This window comes from Lepidochelys olivacea (genome assembly GCF_965140295.1).
Source record: "Lepidochelys olivacea isolate rLepOli2 genome assembly, chromosome: 4".
Classification (NCBI taxonomy): Eukaryota; Metazoa; Chordata; order Testudines; family Cheloniidae; genus Lepidochelys; species Lepidochelys olivacea.
In genome coordinates, this window is record NC_140414.1 from 15,821,922 (window position 1) to 15,844,596 (window position 22,675).

At 51.7% G+C, this 22,675-nt stretch overlaps 1 protein-coding gene across 2 annotated transcripts; it reads right to left on the bottom strand.

Moving 5' to 3' along the window:
• SH2D4A (SH2 domain containing 4A) lies at positions 1-22,675 on the bottom strand. Of its 2 annotated transcripts, XM_084626324.1 has the most exons (10): positions 21,105-22,675; positions 19,706-20,079; positions 16,718-16,871; positions 14,923-15,088; positions 10,929-11,009; positions 9,208-9,346; positions 7,448-7,664; positions 5,416-5,546; positions 2,769-2,989; positions 1-1,059 (listed from the first exon to the last, which is right to left on the bottom strand). In XM_084626324.1, the coding sequence occupies exons 2-10, from the start codon at positions 19,878-19,880 to the stop codon at positions 967-969; spliced, it is 1,377 nt and encodes a 458-aa protein (XP_084482450.1). In that variant the 5' UTR covers positions 19,881-20,079; positions 21,105-22,675; the 3' UTR covers positions 1-966. The 2 variants fall into 2 exon arrangements, with proteins under 2 accessions (XP_084482450.1, XP_084482449.1); XM_084626323.1 differs by lacking the exon at positions 21,105-22,675 and having other exon boundaries at positions 19,706-20,373.

Here is a 22,675-nt window from a genome sequence, read left to right on the forward strand (position 1 = left end):
TTACAGAAAGGAGCCCGGGTACTTTATTGGCAGGCATGTCTCATTCTTCATGTCAACATTAGACTTGAGTAATACTAACAGTAAAAGGCTCCCCAGGAGGTTGGATGTAAAATAGCCCAGGCTCTGTGTGCAAGAATTAAAACTTCTCAGCCAGATTCCAACTTGGTTTCTTTATTTAAGAAACTTGCTGTTTCCCTCACATCTCCAAAGGGCATCATTCTTCCCCCTGTGAAGAGGGGCCAGCACAAAGCTTAGCAGCACTGAGTAAGCCCCACTGGGGCCCTACCTTCAGGGCTTATGTGGGCTCAGGCACTGCAGAGGTCTTGTGCTGGCCCCTCTGCATGGGGTGGATTTTATGATGGACCCCATCCTGCAGCACATTGAGCGACCGCTACTCCCACTGACTCCAGAGGACTCAGCCCCTTGCAGGACTGAGCTGCAATTATGCAATTTACCCCTAGGGGGCCAAGTCCCCTCCTTGATGTGGCTCCACCCTCTTTGAACAGAGGTGACCCCTTTTGGAGTTTAAAATACCAATTTCACTGCACATCTGGCAAACATCCCACATCATCACATTTAATGGCAATTTATGCTGCAATAGCTGAGGGCAAAATGCAGCTTAATCAGAGAGAGCCCATTTACGCCAACTGTCACTAACACATGGCAGTATCTTCCTTCTCTTCCTGAGCTAACCCTACTCCAGTAAGGTTGAAGCCGCCAGCGCTCCTTCATGGCTTGCTAGGCTGCTGAATGCTGCGGCCTGATGCTGCTAACAGAGAGCAGCTCCCAGCAGTAATTGCCCTTTCCCTGCTTTGCTGCTAAACATTTTCAAATACAGACACTTGTGCGGAGTATTTCACTTCATCGGTGCTGGCTGGGCATTTGGGGGTCCGTCTCTCGGATAACAGTTCATCTGTTCATTCGGGGAAGGCATGGGTGTGTGTCACAAGGTGGGAACGGAGGCTTTCACTCAAAGAGATCAAGGTAGTCAGGTTCCGGGCCCTGCTGGCCACATGGGTAAAGTAGCAGCTCCTTCCCCAAAGAAGTGATGGGCTCCTCCTGTTGGCCAAAGGACAGTCGTTAAACTCCACCATCTGAAATGAACACAGATGCACTTAGGGGCTGATTGACAGCCCATAGGGGTCAAGAGACATCTTTCCATGGACTTTGAGCCAGCCCAATTGGGACTTAGCCCAATCATCTTTCATTGATATTGTTAGGGCTCAGTTCAAAGCCTGCTAGAGTCAACGGAAAGGCTCCTGTAGATTTCTGTGGGCTTCGGATCTGGTCCTGTACTGCCTTGGCCGGGCCTCACATCACAATTTAAATGACGAAATCCAACACCCTCAGACTGAGAGGAGCTTTAACACTTCGCTCTGCCTCCTCCTTGGCAGCAGCCTCCCGACAGCCGGTTAGCACTTTGGAGCAGGGACGGTCTTTTTCCTCTGCTGCAACACAGGTACTGCAAGGCATCAAGCCAGCCATGATCTACCTCCCCTTGCTCACCCAGACACTACAAAAGTGAGCCAATGAGACTGCTACCCACCCTCCCTCTTCAGCTCTGGCTTCCCCTTGCACGCCCCATGTTTCATTCTTCCCCACTGGTAGCAGGAAATGGATTCTCATCTGTTAAAGCACCGTGCCTGGGGGGTGGGTGGATCCAAAGGCACCAGCGTTTCTTTTTGCTACCAGTGTGGGCTTCGCTAGTAGGAGCGTCTCTTTGAGAACGGTAGTGTTACTTAAGGACCTTTCAGGTGTCTCTCATCTAACATGGGGTGATATTCACCCCAGGTAGTGGCCTAACCAGCATTTAAGTGTCCTGTTCTGAGAACAGAGGTGGAACAAGCACGTTGGTTTTGTGCCAGCCCTCTGCCCAGGGGTGAGCTTCCCCAAACACCAACTCATTATTTCTCACTGAAATGGGCTTGAAAACCAGTTTAAATACATTCAGTGAGTTGGCGCCTCCTGTCAGTAGGAGCTGTACCCTCACCAAGTGACACCGGCAACGTGGGAGTCCCATAGAAACAAGATCTGCTTCCATTCTTGCTTTACAAGTTGGCTGTCTTGTCTATCACAAGCCAAAACCCAGCCTGCAGTGTCCCCAGAAACACCTTCTCAGAGCGACTGAATGTTTAGGAAGCTCTCAGATGGTGAAATTCAGTCCTGTGCAGAGGGGCAGCACAAGGCCAGCTGCCCAATAAGTGCCACCTATGCCTTCACGCTAGGGTTGATGTGATGCATGACCTGGGTGCTGCACCAGGGCAACCCCCACCCCAAACACACACTCCTTCCAACTGGCCCTCTGCTGACCACAAATGACCTTCATTAGCTCCACTAACTGATACCCACTGTTGGAGCTTGGCACATGAGAAATACGGACTCCTGAAGCCGAAGCAATGGGAAACTATATCAAAGAGAGGCCCAGCCTGCTTCACTCCGCTCTGCTCGGCACTACCTTTGCTGCCCGTGATGCCTTGCTTTTATCGAATGGAAAGGTGATTTATTGCCCTGTAACCCTACAATTCCTGGCACACAGTTGGTTCATGGAAGGGAAAAATGTAGGGACAGTTCCAAATCATGTAACAAGTTTACCAGAAAAGCTGGTTTGGTTTGTTGATAAACTTGCCTCTGCCTGCTGGTGGCTTTCATTTGCATTATGGTAACCTGTGCTCGGTGCTGTACGGACATAAAGAGACAGCCTCTGCCCCGAAGAGCTGTAGGCCAGTTACAAAGATGAATTGTTACTACAAGCATGGAGAGGGGCTCACCTTGTGGTAGTTGACAAGGTCGGCCAGCGTTGAATGCTGCAACTTGTCCACCCCCAGGAAGCTGTAGGAGTTGCTGGAGGCGTCTATTAGAAAGTGCTTACAGCCCTCCGGGGACAGATAGGAGAGTGCGTAGCCTTTGATTTTTTCACTGATCCGGACCAGAAAGCTCCCGAGCACCGATTTGCTCAGCAGCTCCTCTGCTTGCCGTAGGGTTACGATACCTGCCAAAACCAAACCAAAGAGCTCAGGGGAGAGAAGCAGTTTGGGGGGAGTGGAGGGCTGAATGTAACACTGCTAAGGAGGATTCGGTTTTAACCCTCAGTCTACACTAATCTGTAGCATTGACATCATGCTGTACGTCTCAGCGGGACTTCACAACCTCACCACTTTGCTGTAGGCCAGATTGTGGCCGGGCTAGCAGGAGCTGCACAGCACGGTCGGGTAAGGGGGATAAGAAGGGAGGCAGATAAATACCTTAGCTAGCTAGAGTAGGCTGCTGGTAAAGTCTCCACATACAGAAGCCCTCGCTGTCCTTCAGTAAATCCACTTACCTAGGGTCTATAGTTTGTTTTCATTGCTTAGTCCTCTCGAGGAAACGCACTCACAAGTAGAGAGACCAAGCACGCTGGTAGGGGATGCTCACGCCCATTCTGTTTTGCACAGAACTCATGTGTATAACATTCTTGGTGCCCCTTCAGAGTCTTTCGTCGCACGTGAGTTGTTCCCGTTTGCACTGGCTGTCACATCAGCCGAGAGAACAACTCTGCTCACGCCCACATGGGGTGAGTGCACAACGTGTGGGATTTAGTGACTCAGGAGAGGTCTATGCTGCAATGAGAGGTGTGATTGCCGCTGGGGCAGGGCACTAGTTTTAATCCAGTTAGCATGACTCAGAACAGCAAAGACGTCACAGCAGTACAGGCCAAGAGTGGGTAGCCAGGGTTCCTGCATGACTACTTTTAGCCACACTAGCTAGATTAGAGCTCGTGCAGGTCGGCCTGCCTGCCTGCCTGACTGCAGTGGAAACGTACCCTTAGATGCAACATACATTAATATTACATGATTGCAGATGTGCTCTACCAAGCAAACACTCCTCACTGAAGTGCTCAGTAAAGGGACCCAATGATTTTGACATTTTTAAGGTTTGTTGCTTTTGCTTGGTCTAGAATCGTTGGATCAACTCCTCCATGGCCACCCCCACCCACCTCCTTAAGCCAGGACACGTGCTAGGGCCTTACTTCTTCCCTTAGTGGTATAGTCAATACAACTCTGGGCTCTTTTCAGCTGCAGATCTCAAAGCAGGTGACGGAGAATGGTTGAGATCTCTAACCCCATTTTCCTGGTGGGAGACGGAGGCAAAGAGTGGAGACGTCACTTCCCCAAGTCAGTGGCAGAGGAACAGAACCCAGGTCTGCTGAGTCCCACGCTAGTGCCCTATCCCTGCCGGCACTGCTCCCTGCCAAGTGCCCTGCTGAGGCTTAGCTTAGAAAGCAACACTTCGTGTACAGAACGTGGAAGGTCTTTTAAGCCAGTCCAATAAGCAGCCAGAAGCATCAAGCTGTGAATTACATTTGCCGTTTGGGCACAAGTTTCCATCCAGAAGAGTGGATCAACTGGGAATGCCCTCCTGGTGGGGTGGGAAATACGCCCCTCCTTTTCTGATAGGCTAACTCTCCTTGGTTGGCTTTGTCCCATTAGCAGGGGGTGGCAGAGCAGACACAGGGAGCCTGTGTGATTGGCACAACATTTGCAAAACAGCTGGCCAGGCCTGACGTTCTTGCTTTGAAAACATTTTCCTTCTCCCATGTGGATTGCCTGCCACAGCTGACCAGCCCCGTCTACCCGATTAGAGGGGCAGAGAGGGGAAATGACTTGGCCAGGGCTCCCCCAGCAGGTCTCTGGCAGAGCCAGGAGTAGAATGCAGGGCTCCCAAGTGCCAGGCCTGCCCCCTCTGCACTGTATGACGCTGCCTCCCCAGCTAGATCTCCTTGCTGAGAGGGACTATCAGCAAAGCACTTTGCAGTCACTTTCTTTAATGGATTGGAAGAGGTTGACCAAATTTGTTCCTACCCATTCTGGGTCATCGCTCTACCCAGCATGCCTCTTGCGCCTTGACACTGTCTTTCCTTGGTGTCTATTATTTGTATTGTGGTAGGGCCTAAGTGCCCTAGTCATAGACCAGCACACCAGTGCGCTAGGTGCTTCACAAACAGAACTAGCCGGCAGCCCCTACCCCAAAGAGCTTGCAGTCCAAGTGTCCACACCATATGATAAATGATCTTTTAGGCCTGATCCAGCAAGACGCTTAGCACCTGGCTTTAAACATGTAGTTGCTCCACGGACTTCAAGTGAAGTTGAGGATCTGGCTGAAGATTTTCCACTAGTGGGAGGCTGCTCACAGGGTGAAGGGAAAGGTGCTGTCCATGATATATAGCAGCAGGGTCTGGCAGCGAAGATTTGGCAAGGGGACACTCAGTATAATGTGTGAGCTGCCATTTGTCTGTGCTCAGCGTGGGTTACCGTTGTGCTGTTGGGGCACACGGTGTCTGGAGATGTTTCTCAGACTGGGAATGGACCTGGCCTGGGGTGGCTTTCCACGGACCACTGTCCTAGCGCAGGAGAGGGGCTGGGAAGCTGCAGCACTCACCATGGAACCAGGGTGCTATCCTGTCCGTGGATTTCTCATAACCTGCCCGAAGAGGTAACTGCTCTTCTTTAAACCACCTGATGATGCTCTCCTGGGTGGAAGTGGAGATGGTCCTCTGCACGCCCGGATTCCTGCGGTTCCAAGAGACTCGTGGTTTGTACAGTGAGGTCACACCCCAGAATTCAAGTTCTGAGCTCATCACAGCAGTGTCTGAGGCCCAGATGCCCAAAGGTATGTAGGCAATTAACTCCCATCAAAATCAATGGCAGTTAGGCACCTAAATACCTTTGAGAGCCTAGGCCTAAGGACCTAAGTTAGCTTTGCCAAAGAGCAGCTGCTTAAATCTTGAGGCACGGATGCTCTCTGGTTAGATGGATTAAAGCTATCCTAATACAGATCTTACGCCAGGGTCATTTGAAATCATTGTGTTATTTATTGGAGGTACTCACATCCATTGAAAGGGGCACTTCTGCCTGGCTCTTGGAGCTCATTGACAATTCTTAAATACACAGCTGGGACACAGACCTGCAACTAGAGCTGGCTACGAGAGGATTTATTCCCTCTCCCCTGGGGAAAACTATGCTGAACACACAAGTTTGCCAGAATTTCTCTTTGAAATTCCCCAGATTTTTGCCAAACCCCAGAAAACTTCATTTTTTTTAAATCAAACTAAAAATAGACAAAAATGGAGAGAAAAATTGTGAAGATTTCCACTTCGTCACAAAGCCATTTTCCACAGAGAAGGAAAGCCGATAGATAATTGTTGGCTTGTTCTATATATCCCTCACTCTCAATTGTTAAATCAACATGCCTACAGCAGCCAGCAGCAAAATATAGGAGATCTGCCCCCAGAGCCAGCGCACTCTCACAGCCTGGAGCGCATGGGGCCCTTGCAGCATGGCTGGCAGATCAGTGATTGGGGCTATTTCAAACTAAAGGGAGGACAAGTTCCCTTAGGGGGCTCATGGTGGGCCCCTGCCAGCTGTCCCTGTCTTGTGGGGCCCTGGCAGATCTCAGCTGTGAGGGGGATCTCTCAGAGGAGAGGGTTCCAGGCCATGTAAGGCTTTAAAGGTTCAAACCAATTCTGTCAGTGCAGATCCAGGAGCCCCTGGGGTCAGACGCACCCGTAAACAACCTGCCATTCTGCCCCAGCTGCAGTTTCCAGGTAGGACAAGGCCGGGAGCCTTGTCACTGTCAGGACACCATGCACCCTTCTGTGCAGCCCCAAAACTGAGGCGGCAGCTGCTAACCCAGCTCTCCCCAGAGGTGAGCTTACAGGGAGGGAGAGGGTCAGGGTGAAGTATTTCCCGCCAGATGGAACATAGGGGGAGCAGATGCCAAGCACAGAGGTCCCAGCAGAGCAGCCCCCAACGCTGGGGGAGGCTGCCCATTTCCAGTGAGAAGAAGTACAGGGCTGGGTGCCCGGGATCTCAGAACCAAAAAAGAACCCAGACAACTGGGTATCAGTGGCTATGGATCCCAGAATCCTGTAGCATTTTGGTACCAATTTGTGATGTCAGCAAGCATGTACCATGCACCCTGGCTGCAGCACATGTCCCCTTGGCCAAGCTCCATTGACGTCAACGATCCTTTCAGTTCACTGGGTTGCCTTTTACAGAGCTTGGCCACCACACACAAGCTGAGGGTCTGGCCCAATGTGTGGAATCAGAGGGAACACACTGGAGTCACTTCAGGGGGAATATTGCCAGGGGAACCCAAAGCCTTCACTTTCCTGAGACAAGGGCTGCTGGAACCATGGGGTTTACACCAGCTGACATTGATTTGTACCCTTAATTAAATACTTCAAAGAGATGAAGTCCTGGTTAATCATCATCTTTGCTAATAAGGAATAGATCTGTCTTGTCCATAGCACCCTGCCTTGGAAGAGCATGCAGTGCAGACAGACGGTGTCTGATGAAAGGTGTCATGGTAGCATATGAAGGTTTAATCTCTAAGGCCTAGAACACCCCTACCATCCCCGTCCCACAACAGAAAGATCCCAGACACTTTAATCACCGGGGGAAGTTCTTACCTGTTGGGCCTCCCATTTGCTACCCCAGAGTTTAGGGTTTTAGGCTTGGGTGGAAGGGCAGGACGGGAGGGCAAGCTGTGCCCCTTGCTCCCAAAAGTCTTGGAAACTTCGGCTACCTTCCCTTTGCGGATCCCTTGCAGCGACAGCCTGTTGTAGTCCTCCCTGGCCTGCTTTGCAATGGAGCGTCTCCTCTCATCAGCAGCTTTGGATTTCCTCACTGGAACAGAAAGGCAGCTTGTCCTGTCAGCTCCCGCCCAGAGGCTTTGAAACCTTCTGCCCCTTTCCACACCCCCAGGCAAACTGAAGCTAAGCAGTTGCCTATTTCATATGGGCTAGATTGTGCCCTGAGGCCACCGCTAGCCCAAGCTCCTCCCCCATCCCCAGTTCTACCCCGAGCATCTCCTGGGGACACCTTGGCTGTGCAGTAATGGAGAGGGCAGAGGGATTTCATTACGGGTAAGGGGGGAAAGTCTGGACACCACTGCCCATGTAGTCACACACACACGGCCATTTGTGTAGATCTTTCGTGTAGGAACGGGGATAAAAATCCACCAAAGGGCAGGAAAAGGTGATTGTGAAACCACAACCATCAGTGGGGGATTTAGGGGCTCTTGTAGGCCCTCAAACTACGTTTGAAACTGACTAGGTCCCAGGGCGCCGATGACCTTGGTAACGGTGCCCTGCTGCTTGGCGATGAATCCAGAGGTGGTGGAATGTAGGGTGAAAAGCACCAAGCTGGGGTATGATGGCATAAGGCTGGCGTAAAATGCCCCAGCATAGGACTGATGTAAATGGGTTTGCTACAGGAGCTGGGCCAGGGCCAGGGCAGGCACTGCCTGGGGATGCAGTGTCTATTTAGTCACCTAAGTAGCACCCGCTTTTCACAAATACAACACACCCAGTGGTTCCCAGTTGGCAGCTGCTAGACGCTCGGTACTTTGACAATCAGGCCAGTTATTTAGTTGCCTTGGTATGGCCTAACTTTAAGGACCTGGCTTTTAAAAATCCTAGCTTGAAGTGAGACATATTTGTAATACACCATCACCATCTCCTGGACACCCAGGGACACAGCAGCATCTGGCCCTCAACCACTAACTATAGGGCAACGCCCCCTCGCAAGGCACAGCCAGAGACACCTGCCCCAGAGTACTAGCAGACTTCTGGAATCAATATGGAACCGCAATCCTAGACAGCAGGGGCAGCTCTGCCCTGCCCTACAGAGACAGCCCCCCAGCCAAACCACAGGGCTGAAAGTATCATAGATCATAGAATATCAGGGTTGGAAGGGACCTCAGGAGGTCATCTAGTCCCATCCCCTGCTCAAAACAGGACCAATCCCCAATTTTTGCCCCAGATCCCTAAATGGCCCCCTCAAGGATTGAACTCACAACCCTGAGTTTACCAGGCCAATGCTCAAACCACTGAGCTATCCCTCCCCCCAAGCATCTTCCCTCAAACTTTTCAGAATTTTTCGTTCCATGAAATTTTTTGACAATTTGACCTTCTGCTGCAATTCTGAAGGGAAACTAATTTCAAAACGTTCATATTTCCCATGGGACAAAAACTCCATTTCCCAACCACCTCTAGTCTTCATGCTACAGAGCCAGGTGACATGTGGCCAGCCTAGCTATCTAGTGACGATGCGTTAATCAAGAGAGGCCCCGTACATCAGCCATGCGACCAGCTCCGATTCCACAGAGGAATCTGGCCAGTTAAAGGAAGTGGAGAATAGAAAAATGGACAATGCCAGCATCTCTTACAGGATTCCTGCCACTCGGGATCATCCTTATCCGATTTCTGCCCTGACTCCTGGGCCTCCTTCCGGTTGGTGTCAGTGTGCAGTGCCCTCTCTGCAGCTGTTCTCATCCCTCCGGGCTTACTCCTTGCCTTTTCCTTCCCCTGTTAGGAGACAACGTGTGTAATGCCTGGTGCCCGGCTTGGTTTCTGCCGACTGCCTTTAGCAGTCTCTGGACTCCGGGGATTCATTTCTTTAGGGACTCCTGTGAAATACGTGGGGTTCCCCAAGACACCGATGCTTCCTCCTCCCTGCTACCTGGGAGCCCCGCTGCATGAGGGCTTCTGGAGTCCATTCGTGGGCACAGGCTACGCAGATCGTCAGCCCGGGGCAGGTTGAGCTCGAGGGGTAAGAAGTGACATTAAATGACTCTAAAGGCCAGATCCTGAGCTGTGCCAAGGAGCGCTCTGGGAGGCTGTTTTATCCTCGGCTGGCTCAGCACCGGCCCACTCCTCCACACAGACCAGAGCAGCTGCCAAAGACCTCCAAGGCCCCATTTCAGGGCTCACTGAGACCTTACAATATCCTATTGATTCTTATTTCACTCACACCCCGTGACACAGCAAGCCCCTTTTCCATTGCCAACTCTGCTTTAAGACCCTCCTGCACCAGGTTCAGAGCTGTTTGTGGAGGAAAGAGAATTTGGAGTCAGCCTGGAAAAGCTCTTTGGCTGTATCTGCCCTGGGCACAGCTGCACACAGGAAATCTGCGAAGCGTGAATATGCTGCAATGACCTGTTGGTCAATAGTGCATCCCCTGCTAGTGTCCTGAGTCCCAGGCCTGGTTACTTTGACTCATGAGAGACATAGCAAACATCGGAAACAGCCAGAGACGGGCAAGAGCGACCGTCTGGCAAACCTGTAATACTGCCCAAAGTGGGGTTATTTAGCCTGGAGAGGAGAATATGAGGGGACTCTGCTGAGATCAAGGGTGTGCTGAAAAAGGGCCAGCCCCTCCTTTGCTAGCCCAAAACCTGGGCTGCTAGCTGCAGCGTGAGGCCGGCAGCTCGAGGATAAAAGGCACTCTGATGCAGCGTAGAAGCAGTGAGTGGAACTCACTGCTGCAGGATGGCGCATGGGGTTTCAGTCATGGTGGGCACCTTTTCCCCGGGGGTGCTCAACCCCCGCTTGCCCCAATGCCTGGCCCCCACTCTGCTCCTTCCCCCAAGGCCCCACCTTTGCTCTGCCTCTTTCCACCCCCTCCCCGAGGCCCCCGCCCACCCACCGCTCTCCACTCTCCCCCAAAGCCCTCCCTGACCTGCCAGACAGCTGTTTGGTAGTGATGCTGCCCCCTACCAGCTGTTGGGAGGCGCCGCCCAACAGCTGATGAGCAGAGGCGGGGAACCGCTGTGGCTGGTGGGTGCTGAGCACGCACTAAAATTTTTCTGGAGCTCCTATGATGGTGGGGACCTCTTGGTACTATGGTACCACATTAGTCAGTGCTGGGAGGCGGTGCCCTGCATGGTGGGGGCCAGAGACATTCTGCCTGTCTGGGGTGGGGGCGGACAATGCTCCCTAGCTTTTAAGAGACGTAACCACCCTGAGAGCTATTATGCCAGCAATGGGTCTTGAGGGGCCACCTAGGCTGGGTGAGTGCCCCTGGCCAGCTGTGGCTGCTTGCGGGGCTGCAGAGCAGAATCTAGCCCCCTGTCTGGGCACGTTAGAAGCACCCGGGCTCACTGCTTACCTGCTGAAAGTCGTACTTCCTTGTCTGAGCCTTGGAATCTGCCAACATCTGGTGCACATCTCTGCCTTTACTGGGAGCAGCCTAGATGTTCAATGGCAAACAAACCCAGCGTTAGCCCTGGAGCTCTTCCCATTCCTCCACAGTCAGTATACACGTCAGCCCAGCTCTGGTCCCTGTGTCGAAACATCAAGCTGGAGGCTTCATTTAAAAATCACACTCTTTTTAATATCTCCAGATAGTAAGAACATGGTGGCCCTTCTAATGCCCATCTCACGGCGGTCCCTGGACGCACTGCTCCCTCCTTGGGAATCTCACACACACGTCGTTTATTCCAGACCCTGCAGTTCATCATCAAATGGGATTGGTCCCTAATCAAGATCGGGGCCTGATTGTGCTAGGCGCTGTACAAAGTGAGAGACAGTCCCTGCCCTGGTGAGTTTACAACGTAAAGAGACAGGAAAGGCAAAGGGTGGGTGAAAGACAGAACCAGCATCCCCATCTCAGAGATGAGGAATTGAGACATGCAGATTAGGTGACTCGCCCTAGGACACACACAGAGTCTGTGGCAAAGATGGGACCAGACCTCAGCTCTCATGAGCCCCACTCCAGTGCCTGAGCCCCAAGCCCAGCCTTCCTTTCTACTGCATCTCACTGAAACTGGGGTGACCCTTAGCCCCTACACCAAGTTTGAGGACCTCACAACTTCAGAGCCTGGGACACCCCCAACCTCTGACAGAGAGATAAGGAAGAAGGGACCCCTGTAGCCTGAAAGAGCTCTGTACGTATGTGAATGAACCCCTTTCTGTATTCTAGAGCCCGCCCCTCTGAATACAACTCTCCTTCAATAGTGTCTATAACCAAGCAAGGGGACATGGAGGCCTGCCCATGTCAAGGCCTGGCCCTCCTAAAGGCAGTGGCTGAATGGGGAGGAAGGAAGGCCTCAGGGTTAGGACTTGGGAGACCCAGGTTCAAGTGTCTGATCTGCCACAGATTCCCTGTGTGAGCTTGGGCAATTCACCTAGCCTCTCTGTGCCTCGGCCCCCCCACCCATGCAATGGGGATAACAGCCGTGCCCTACCTCACAAGCTACTAGGAGGATTAGTGTGTTGAAGAGTGAGAGGTGCTCGGATCCTGTGGTGACAAGGACCATGTCAGTACTATGGATCGATAATTGAAACCATTGTCTCTGCTTGCTGAGAGAGTTTGTTAGCAGCCAGAATCCCAGTTATTGAGCTGGGTTATCTTGGGTTTCTTGTACTTTGAGACAAACAGAGATGGGTTTATCTCTGAACCCTCCCACATAGAACTGAATGCGGAGGTCAAAGCCACTTCTGCTGGTGTGGGCAACAATGCTCTTCCGGAACTCCACTGTGTGACTTTATTGATATCCCCTTCCTCAGAACCATTATTCCCCCTTAAATATTAACACAGGCATATCTCCCTGCTCTGCTCAGACAGAGACATGGAAATGGAAATCATTCACCTTTCCCAGGTGAAAAAACAACAAAATGCTCAGATGCCCTTACGCATATAAATAGTTCTCAAATCAGTTATTAGAACAATGGAGGTGTAAAAAAGGACAATCCTTAAAAGCACAATGCCCATCCCACATCTTGGCCTATGTCTCATCTCAGGATTTCCAGTCTCAGGCATTCAGAAAACAATGAAGGGTTTGACAAATCATGAGAGTGTCTTAAAAATCACAAGATTTTAAAAAATTGGGGTGGGGAGGATTATTTCCCTTCTGGTTTTTGAGCTTTTAGTGAGCATGTTTTTAAGCTCCTCTCTGCAACCGTAAGAAACAGAAAACTCCTTCAGGGAGAAAATAAAGCTGAGATTCTCACCTAATCCCATGACTCCAGGAATTGAGACTTTAAGAAAACCACCACACATTGGAAGACTTGCAATAAAAACCATGAGAGCTGGCAACACTGAGATTACCTCATGGATGCCTTGCTGACAACTCAGGCCCAATGTGGCCAAAACCAAGCCTTGAGTTACCTTGCTTTTGTACATTGATGACAGAGCCACATGTGGTTTTGTACATATACTTGCAATTCTACACAATAGTAACAACTAAGGACCTAATCCAAACTCCACTGGACAAAATGGAAGTCTTTCCACTAACTTGAATGGCTTTTGGCTGAGGCCTTAATCATGCCAGTGATATGTGTGGTTAATAGCTATTTAGCTCAGTGGCCTGTTCTATTTCCTCCATGAATTATAATAAGTGGTTAATACTACAAGGCATCTCTAATTGATTTCTTTCCAACCACTTTAAAATAATTTATTTGTAATCCCATGGTAAAAATATTGCCAGACAGGAAACATTCTCAACAACAAGCTTGACCCAAGCAGTGTAACATCCAGCTTTTGAAGTCATAAATAGTTTTAACTTTATAAAAAGAAATACAAGTATGCACTTTAGAAATGCCAATTGCGGACATTGACCTCACATGCTCGCTTTAGCACTTGAGCGCTGAGGAGAAAAATCCAACTTTGAATACATTCATCTCCAGCTATTTTTCATCTTACCATTAAACATCCATCAGAAACTATGGAGCATCGGGGTTCATTTTGATCTCAACAGAAACCTGCCTCTTTAGCTTTATTTATTGATCAGAATAAAATCAGTGGCCCAAATTCAACTGTTCGTTCCACCAGTGGAAATCTAGAGAAACTCCAATGGAGTCATCAGAATTTGGCCCGGAGTTCTTAGTTTTGTCCATTCTAGTTTAGTGGAGGGATGGTAATGCCAGGCATAGAAACCATTGAAATTGTTATGGCACCTGAAATGTTCCTTTCATTGTGGATAGCGCCTCATCCTGCAAAACAACAGCTCAGATGCCATAAAGAGGACTCCTGATGGTTCCGAAACAATGCAATATCAGGGCTCATTTTGACCCCAGCAGAGGACTGACTCTTGAGGTTTATTTATTGTTCGTATTACAGTAGCACCAGGAGTCCCAGACAGAGACAGTGCTCCATTGGGCCAGGCAGTGCACACATGCAGACACGAACTGTGAGAGACAGTTCCTGCCCCAAAGAGCTCACAGTCTAGACCGGGGTAGACAACCTGCGGCAAGCGAGCTGATTTTCAGTGGCCCTCACACTGCTTGGGTCCTGGGCACCGGTCCCGGGGGCTCAGCTGCCAGCCAGAGTTCTGTCCGCCGTCCCCGCTCAGCCCACTGCCAGCCCCGGCCCCCTCAGCCCGCTGCTGGCCCCAGGTTCTGGCCGCCGGCCCCCTCAGCCCGCTGCCGGCCCCGGGTCACGGCCACTGGTCCAGGGGGCTCTGCTGCTGGCCTGGGTTACCAGCCGCTGGCCCCCTGCCAGCTGGGGTTCCAGACGCTGGCCCCGCTCAGCCTGCTGCCAGCCCCGGGTCCCGGCCACTGGTCCGGGGGGCTCTGCTGCTACCCTGGGGTCCTGGCCGCTGGCCCGGGGCTCTGCTCCTGGCCTCAGCCCGGGGCTCTACAGCTGGCCCCAGTCTGGGGCAGTGAGGGGTGCAGACAGGGGCAAGAGGGGGCACAGCTCAGCATGGATTGTATGGATTCTTATTATTGACACACGAAACTTTAAATTAGAATGAATAAATGAAGACTCGGCACACCACTTCTGAAAGGTTGCCGACCCCTGGTCTAAACAGACAGACAAAAGATAAGAAAGGAAGTATTATAATCCCCATTTTACAGATGGGAGACTGAGGCACAGAAAAACCAGTGACTTGCTCATTACTACACAGAGAGAGGGTGGCACGGCTCAGAACAGAGCCCAGATCCCCCAAGTCCCATGCTAGTACTTCAGCCACAAGACTATCCTACCTTCCCCTCAAGATTGCTCTACTGAGTTGCATGGTTTTTCCAAAACAGACAAAAGGAGCCTTTATCCAATCCATGTTTCAATTTATTGAACACTGGCCCCATTCAACAGAGTCTTTGCAACCCCCACCTCATGAAGTTATGCACTTCTGAGCAGCATTAGAACAGAAAACAAGTACCTGAGCACGATCCCAGCTTCTCTCCTTTTTAGCAGCTGTTATCACATCTTCCTGCTCCCTCTGTCCAGTTTTTTCCTCCCTCCTTTTGGCATCTGCCCCGCCCAGGGCTGCTGGCTGAGAATGCAGGGACCATGGCACAGCTCGTTCAAGAAATGTTTGACTTCCTCTGTGAAGACAGCAAGCAGGAATTTTGGAATAGAATCAATCGCCTTCAGCCTTCCGCCTTCCAAACTACTGAATGGAAATTACATGGCAATGAAGCAATTCCAGGGCCCAGCAGCAGCTCACGGAGATGAGCCCTATGTCTCAGCACCAGGAGCACGGACGGTTAAAGTAATCACTCACTGCAGTTAATTGTGCACCCACATGCAGGCAGATACCTGTTGGCATAAGAACTCACTCCCAAATATCAGCTGTGGTGATGACTGGGATGCTGCCCACCCCAGCTTTCACGGGACCATCCCATAGCGCTGTAAATAGATACCGTTTAAAGGCCGTATTTTCAGGAGCAGCAGCACAGGGTTGGGGTTAGAGTCCCGGGTCGATGTGGCAGCAGGGCTAAGAGGGGCTCCTGCATGCCGGAGGCAGGGGGCATCTGGAGACCCCACGTAATCGCTAGTCTGCATCCTCCGCCATCTGCAAATGGCCTGGGACAAACCAGGTGCCCATGGGACCTGTCCCCCGACTGCCACCTCAGAGCAGGCAAAACCAACCAACCAGCTCCTTTCCCCAGCGCTCAATCCCCCCTTTATTTAAACTGATGGTCAGAGTCATCTGCAAATCATTTGTTAGTAGCCAAATTCACTCCCATGATTTGCATACAACATTAGCAACCAAGCCTCCCCATCCCCCCTCCCCACCCCGGGGGCCAGCCCCGAACCAAGATCACTTGGCAGCCTCAGAAGCCTTCCCAGATGGCTCAGGCCTCATCTCCTCAGGGAGACACCCCGCTGCCCTGCCTGGGAGCGGACAGCCAAGGCCGGCGCCTTCAAAGGGCTTGTCCTGGAGGTAGCCCAGCCGCATGCCCACATGGAGGAAGGTACAGCCATGGGCAGCCGGTAGAGGAGCCAGCAGCCTGCCAAAGGGATTCTCAAGAAGCAGCTCATTGGGGCCTGTGAGCCAGCCAGTAAACTCACCAGCCAGGAATACAGCTCCCCGTGACACTTCAGTCCAAGGCGTGTTCCCCAGGGTTGGCTTTATTTTCAAACAAGAGCAAATGCACCCAGACCACTGTGCCACCCACCTAGGGCCTTCCCAGCTTCCACCAGCATGGATGGGAGGGATACACCCTTCCCAAACAGTGCTTCGCCCACACAGCACTCCCTGTCCCCTCACCGCTGCTCCCTCTGCCCCAGAGGCAAGAAACCACACATCTGGCTCCCTGTAGGCCACGTGCTTGTTCCCAGGCATGTGCCCTGCAACTCCAGTGCCCAGTTTTAGGGCCCAAGCCCAGATCTTCCTAGATATGTTGGTACCTCACTCCCCTTGAAATCAGTGGGAATTAGGGCCGAATTACCTGTGAGGATCTAGGCCCAAGTGCCTAAAAGGCACATGTAGCCAAGACCCAATGCCTCCCTCTGGATGTAGTGTGGGTGGAGAGAGAATGTAGAAATCCCCACAGACTGCAGGGGATAAACACACAGAACTTTGCTCCATTCCAGCTCTCCTTTTTATCTTGCACTGATCATCATCTATTAAAAAGCACCCTCCGCCTTACCCACCGGAGGAGACACCACAGCAGTAACTGCAAACCTGTCCAACCGGCTCCTGGGGCCGGGGCTGAGTGCTGCCTTACCTGGCTTCCCCTGCTTCTTGTTGCTGCTGAGCCCTCTGTGCCTGGATTTCTTCGCAGATCACATCATAAGGCTTATCCGACGTATGCTCGCCCATGACCCAGACCCAGACTTCGCTGTCGGCACCGAGCTTCCACTTCACCGACTTCCCATGCACTGCAAGACAAACACTCAGAGCACTGGCCACAAAAGCTCCCGTGGCACTCATGCCCCCTGTGACCGAATGCACCCCTGGATTCACACCCTACACACACTGGTACTAGTCTTAGTTTTCCAATGACACCTCTCAAGGCATATTTTGTACAAATATCTCCCTGATCAACAACAGGGTGAAATGTGTGTAGCAACACTCCGTGGAGAGTTAGGAACGTATGCTGAAATCAGGACTTATGTATGTTTACCAGACCTGTCTGGGGAGGGGGTAAGCTAGTTTCTCAAAGACAAAGGACAAGCTGATGCCTCTAGCCAGGTGTTGTCAAAGTTAACTGGCAATCAACTGTCAAGTGGCAATGAAGGGGCGGCAGGAACAGGTCGATTTGCATTTGAACAAACAACACGGAACCGCCTCCACCATAAGACCCATGTCTCCACCCTCACAGCGGGAAGGAATTTTATCTAGAGGTGACCCTCAGGAAAATGCATTTCAAAGGGTGACTGGACTATAAAAGAGAGGAACACCACTCCCCCCAGGTATTCTCTCTCTCTCACTCCCTCTTTCACCTAAGACGACAAAGGTACCAGCCTTTGGACTTTTGGAGGGGTTCTGATCTAGGAATTTAGTCAGCCCTGTTGCTGGGAAATGTGAGAAGGGTTTCACCTTGAACCAAGTCTAGCTGGTTTAGTTACTAGAAACTGTTTTATCTTTCAGAGTAGCAGCCGAGTTAGTCTGTATTCGCAAAAAGAAAAGGAGGACTTGTGGCACCTTAGAAACTAACCAATTTATTTGAGCATAAGCTTTCGTGAGCTACATCTGATGAAGTGAGCTGTAGCTCACAAAAGCTCATGCTCAAATAAATTTGTTAGTCTCTAAAGTGCCACAAGTACTCCTTTTCTTTTTGTTTTATCTTTATTTCCCGTAGGAACCATTTCTGACTGTAAAATCTATTGCCTTGTAATTAAATAAACTTGTTTTATTCCTTAATCAAAACGAATCCAGTATTGCGTGTAAACTGAACTGTTTGGGTGACTCCAGTTAAAGTACCAAACTGTTGTACATTGACCCCTTACAGGGGCAATGGACCCTAACATCTGGACTGGGGAGGGCTGGACAAAGGACAATGCACATTTTGGGGGAAAACTGGAGACTGGGAATGTGTTGGGGTCACCCTGCAGGTGGTAAGCAAGGCTGCTGGAAGCTGGACTGTGGCTGGTGTGTAGCAGGCAGGTTGTGGTTATACGCAGACACTCAGGGTGTGACCTGCATGCTGTCTGGCTCTGTGTACGGGGCCCAGGTTGGCAGCAATAGCAACAAAGCATTTGCAGCACCGAAGGTTTCAGGGCAAGTGGTGACAACCTCTCACTGGTCTGGATTGCACCCCAGAACGTGATGCCCCCAACCCTTGGTTACCTGAGGGATAACCACTTGGCATGGGATGGGGGGAGGGGCAGGGAGGTTGTTCAGGGGAGGAAGCTGCTAGCAATTTGATGTGATTTGCCAAACTATATTCAAAAAGCCACTCTCGGTTTGAGCAGCAGCAGCCTGGGCCAGGTTCGGATCCCCTCCCCCACATGAGTAGGGCCTTACACCACAAGCGGATAGACTATAGTCAAAGGGGCTATTTGTGGAGTAGGGTTTGATCCCAGATGCAGGGCACAGGAGCAGACCACAGAGGAGACAGTGTGGCCTAGTGGATAGAGCACTGGACTGGAACTCAGGGGACCTGGACTGTATTTCCAGCTCTGCCACTGGTCTGCTGGATGACCTTGGGGGAGTCACTTAATCGCCCTGTGCCTCAGTTTCCCCACCTGTGACATGGGAATAGCGACACTGATCTCCCTTGTGAAGCACTTTGAGATCTAAGGATAGAAAGTGCTAGATAAGAGCTGGGGTTGATGCTTATTATTATTCCCCTCTGGTCGTGGACTCCTCCCTTCCAAATTTTCTTCATCAAATTCTCCCCCATCCCATTCATGTCCCCTTCTCTGGGGGTCTCTGTAACCCTACCCACATTTCCCCTACCTGCTAACCACAGGAGAGCACCTGACTGGGGAGTTCAGCCAGGGGAAACAGAGCTGCTTTCTCAGCAGCTAAGACCAGTCTCAGCTGCTCCCTGCCCCGTTACCCTGAGGTCTATGGGGAGCGGGAAGGGAGTGGCAGGGAAGGGTATTTCTAAAGGACAGCTGCTGCAAATGCAAATCTCAAGGCAACCTCGGCTATGGAGCCTCTTTAACACTGGGTGTCCTCCTCTCCTGTGGCAGACGTGCTGCCCCCTGTTACTGAGCTAGACAGTGCAGCCAGCACCCAGCCCAGGCTGGCCGGCTTAAAAAAAAAATCCTTCAGCCATCTGGCTTCCTGAAGAAGAGGGTCAAAAGTAACGCAGTCCATTCGGCTACCCGCAGCCCGAAGCCCACTACTGCTTCAGCCCAGAGCATGGTGCCCAAAGAGCATGGCAGCCCGTTCATTATTTCAGTTACAATAGCACAAGAGGCTCTGTTGTGCGGGGTCCCTGCTCCATCGAAGCAGACCAGGGAAGCATTATGGGCCCCGTGTTACAGACAGAGACATTAAGGGATTTGCCCAAGGTTACTGAGCAAAGGCCAGGACCTGGGCCCGGCTGGTCAGGGTCACAGGGCAGTGCTTGAACCCCTAGCCTTGGCCGTGCTCATTAGCCACCTCCTCTTTGACAGACTTTTTCCTGCAGTAACCCCTGGCACCCACCCCCCGAGCTGTAACTTGAGCTGTAACCACTTTTCACCCAACAGCAGGCTGCTCGTAACCCGGCCCAGCTGTGTTTACCAGGCAGCAAGCCCAGTGCTGGGGAGCCAGTTACCTTTCCTGTGGATCACTGTCTTTTCTGAGTTCTTGTCTGCAGCAGCTTCTCTCTCCTTCCACTGTCTGACCTGCTCCTGCCTCATCTTGAGGAAGAGGATCTGTTTTTGCTCCTCGTTGAGCTCTGCCAGCAGCTCAGGATCGATGTACATGTCTGCCAGGATCTGCTGCAGCATGGCCGCGGCCCTGGCACATCAGCGCTCCTGGCAACACTCTTCAAAGACAGGATTCGCCTTCCCAGGCCAGGTACAGCTGCACCAACGCCAAAAAAAAAAAAATCTCTCCACACCCAGAGCAGGCAGCAGGAACTCAGACTCACCATGGCAATTATAATCCCATCTCTCCACCTATTTTAGCTCAGACTTCCTGCACAGACTGAAAAAGTAAATAAGCAGCTTGAAACTTCTGATTATGATTCACGGAAATGACAGGAGATCTGAACGTGCTGACAGAGCTTAAAGAAAAGCCGTGTCCTTGATCTTCCAGGGGTGAATTGCCAAGATTTATAGGGAGATAATTCCTTTTCTGCCCCAGTAAATTTCACTGATACTGTGTGGACAAGAGTTCCCTGTATCACAAAAATCAGAGGTGTGGCTTACTTTGAGCTAGGCAAACATGCCATTACCTGGTGAGAGAGCAATGACCCAATGAATCTACAACTCCCTCCCCCTCCACAAAGAAACTCCTTTGGGAACTGACTGGCACACTCCAATTTGCCTAAGGCAGAATAGGAGGGACATGACTATTTGGGGAGCCCACCCTGCCCATAAAATCTCTCAAATTACAACTTTTTTCAGCTAGATGGGCACCCGCAGCACAGCTAGTCCTTCTGCCCCAGCTCTCACAAGGGCTGAGCAGCTCCAGGGTGACCCCCCAAGGCAGACAAGGCTGGAGCCAGACAAGACAGAAGCGGGGAGCGATGTGGGGAGCACAGGGGAACAAGTTAACAAGGTCAGCGAGCACAAGCGAGAACCTCTTTCTCCAGAGAATTGTGAAGGCTACGTTTGATCTTTGAACGTTTTGAGGGCTCTCTCCTCCACACTCACGCTCCCTCTGCCCCAGGCTGCAGCCCCCTCCAGAACTCGCTTCCTACCCCCTGCCTCGGTGATTCAAATGAAAGGCAGCACCAGAGCCTTTCAGAGCAGCTGGCAGGCTGCTTTCAGCTTCTTGACGCACATGCACCAAGGCATTATCTCATGAAAGGTTTCCTTGGGTTTGCAACCCAGGCAAGCACTCAGCACAAACCTACCCATCCCCTCTCGTGCCAGACGCCCACTGCACATGCTCTGCTTCAAGTACTGCTGGGAGTCAGTCCCCGCTTGGGAGTCAGATGCCTCTGCTGAACGGTCCCTTTCTTTGTATCACACCTGCCAGACGTGCGAAGGAAACATGCTCCTTACCTTTCACGGCCACCTCTAGAGCTACCTGGGAGAGGCTTGCTGGCCTCGTGAGCAAGTACTATATCCCAAGGCCACAGGATTCACGGATGTTTTGCCTTTATTGCTGAGAGGAGGGACTTGGCCAATTAGGCACCAGACGACCTCTCAAGGGCTGGACAGCACCCTTTGTGTTCCAACCAGGCTCAAATCTCCTGGAAGCCCTGCAGGTGGAAGTAAAACAATATCTCAGCTTCAATGTTTTTATTTTCTAAATGAGGCACTGGACAGCCCTCATCTGGAGGGTTGAGTCCAATTATGCTCACCCATGGCTGAGCCAGGTGGATTCACGCCAGAACAGGTACGGAGAAAGTTGACAAGGCTGCGCAGGGGAACAGAGGGTCCAAGGAGAGGAAAACAGCTTGGCTTGTTCAGCCTAGCAAAACGCAGGCTGCAGGGCAGCTGGTACCAATGCAGCCGGGAGGGGTAAACCCCAGGGAGGGAGAAGAGCTATTGAATGTGAAGGAGGATGCTGGCACAAGGACCAATAGGGATAAACTGGCCATCAATCAATGTAGGCTGGGCAATGAGCAGAAGGCTTCTGTCCACCAGAGGAGTCAGGGGCTGGCACAGCCTCCCCACAGGAGCAGTGGGGCAAACACCCCCACTAGCTTTCGGATGGAGCTTGATAAATTTATGAGGGGGATTTATGATAGGGCTGCGTGTGAGCGCAGGGGACTGGACTCACTGACCCAGGAGTTCCATGCCACTCCCATGCCCTTGTGATGGGGTGCCTACCCCCCACCGGTGGTGAACTCCCCCCCGATGGCAGCTGGAGGGTCAGCCATGTCTAATTAATGATGAAACCCAGTGGGGGTGGCTGCGTGCGCTGCAAGCAGAGGAAGTATATAGCAGAAGGGTGGCAATGAGAAACCCTGCAGTCACGCTCTGGATAGCGGGGAGTGAGGAGACCCTTAGGAAGGGGGAGTCGACTACAGGGTGAGGAGAAAGCCCAGGGAAAGTCTCAGTAGGAAAGAGTCCAGGGAAGTGGCAGCAAAGAGTCCACTGGTGGAGTGACCCATGACTGCCTGCCCTAGGGTTCCTGGACTGGATACCAGCATAGGAAGAGGACCTGGGTTCTCCTACCAGCCACTGGCAGGGTGCCGTGAAGCCCTTCAAAAGGGGAACTGGACTGCAAGGCCCAAAATGAAGGGCAGCAGCGCGGGCAGAGGGATCAGACATTCGTTTTCACTGGACTTTGTTACCTCAGAAGGACAGGGACTAACTGCGACCAGGCCAGAAGGCTAAGTCACAAGAACAAGCACCTTACGTGCCCTTCCTCTGCTGGGCCGTTCTGCACCAAACTTGGTCAATCAGGCCTCCCCCTGGGCGGAGTGCTTCTGTGGGGTTGGTGTCCACTACCCCAGTGTCCCCATCCATCTGCGACCTCAGATCAGACACAGTGACCTGCTGAATTTAAGCTGATTAGTCAGTGGTGGAAACGAAACTAACCAGGAGTCCCTCAGTTACCGCAAGGGAACAGGGAAGAGGGTAGGTTGTGTCTTCACTGAAGCGCTACAGTGGTGCAGCAGCTG

Excerpts from the sequence above, each read along its gene's own strand:
- SH2D4A (XM_084626324.1), bottom strand. The coding sequence starts at position 19,880 with ATGCTGCAGCAGATCCTGGCAGACATGTACATCGATCCTGAGCTGCTG. Across the intron at positions 16,872-19,705 it reads GACAGTGATCCACAGGAAAG|TGCATGGGAAGTCGGTGAAG; the intron begins GTAACTGGCTCC and ends TTTGTCTTGCAG. Across the intron at positions 11,010-14,922 it reads GAAGCTGGGATCGTGCTCAG|GCTGCTCCCAGTAAAGGCAG; the intron begins GTACTTGTTTTC and ends TTGAACATCTAG.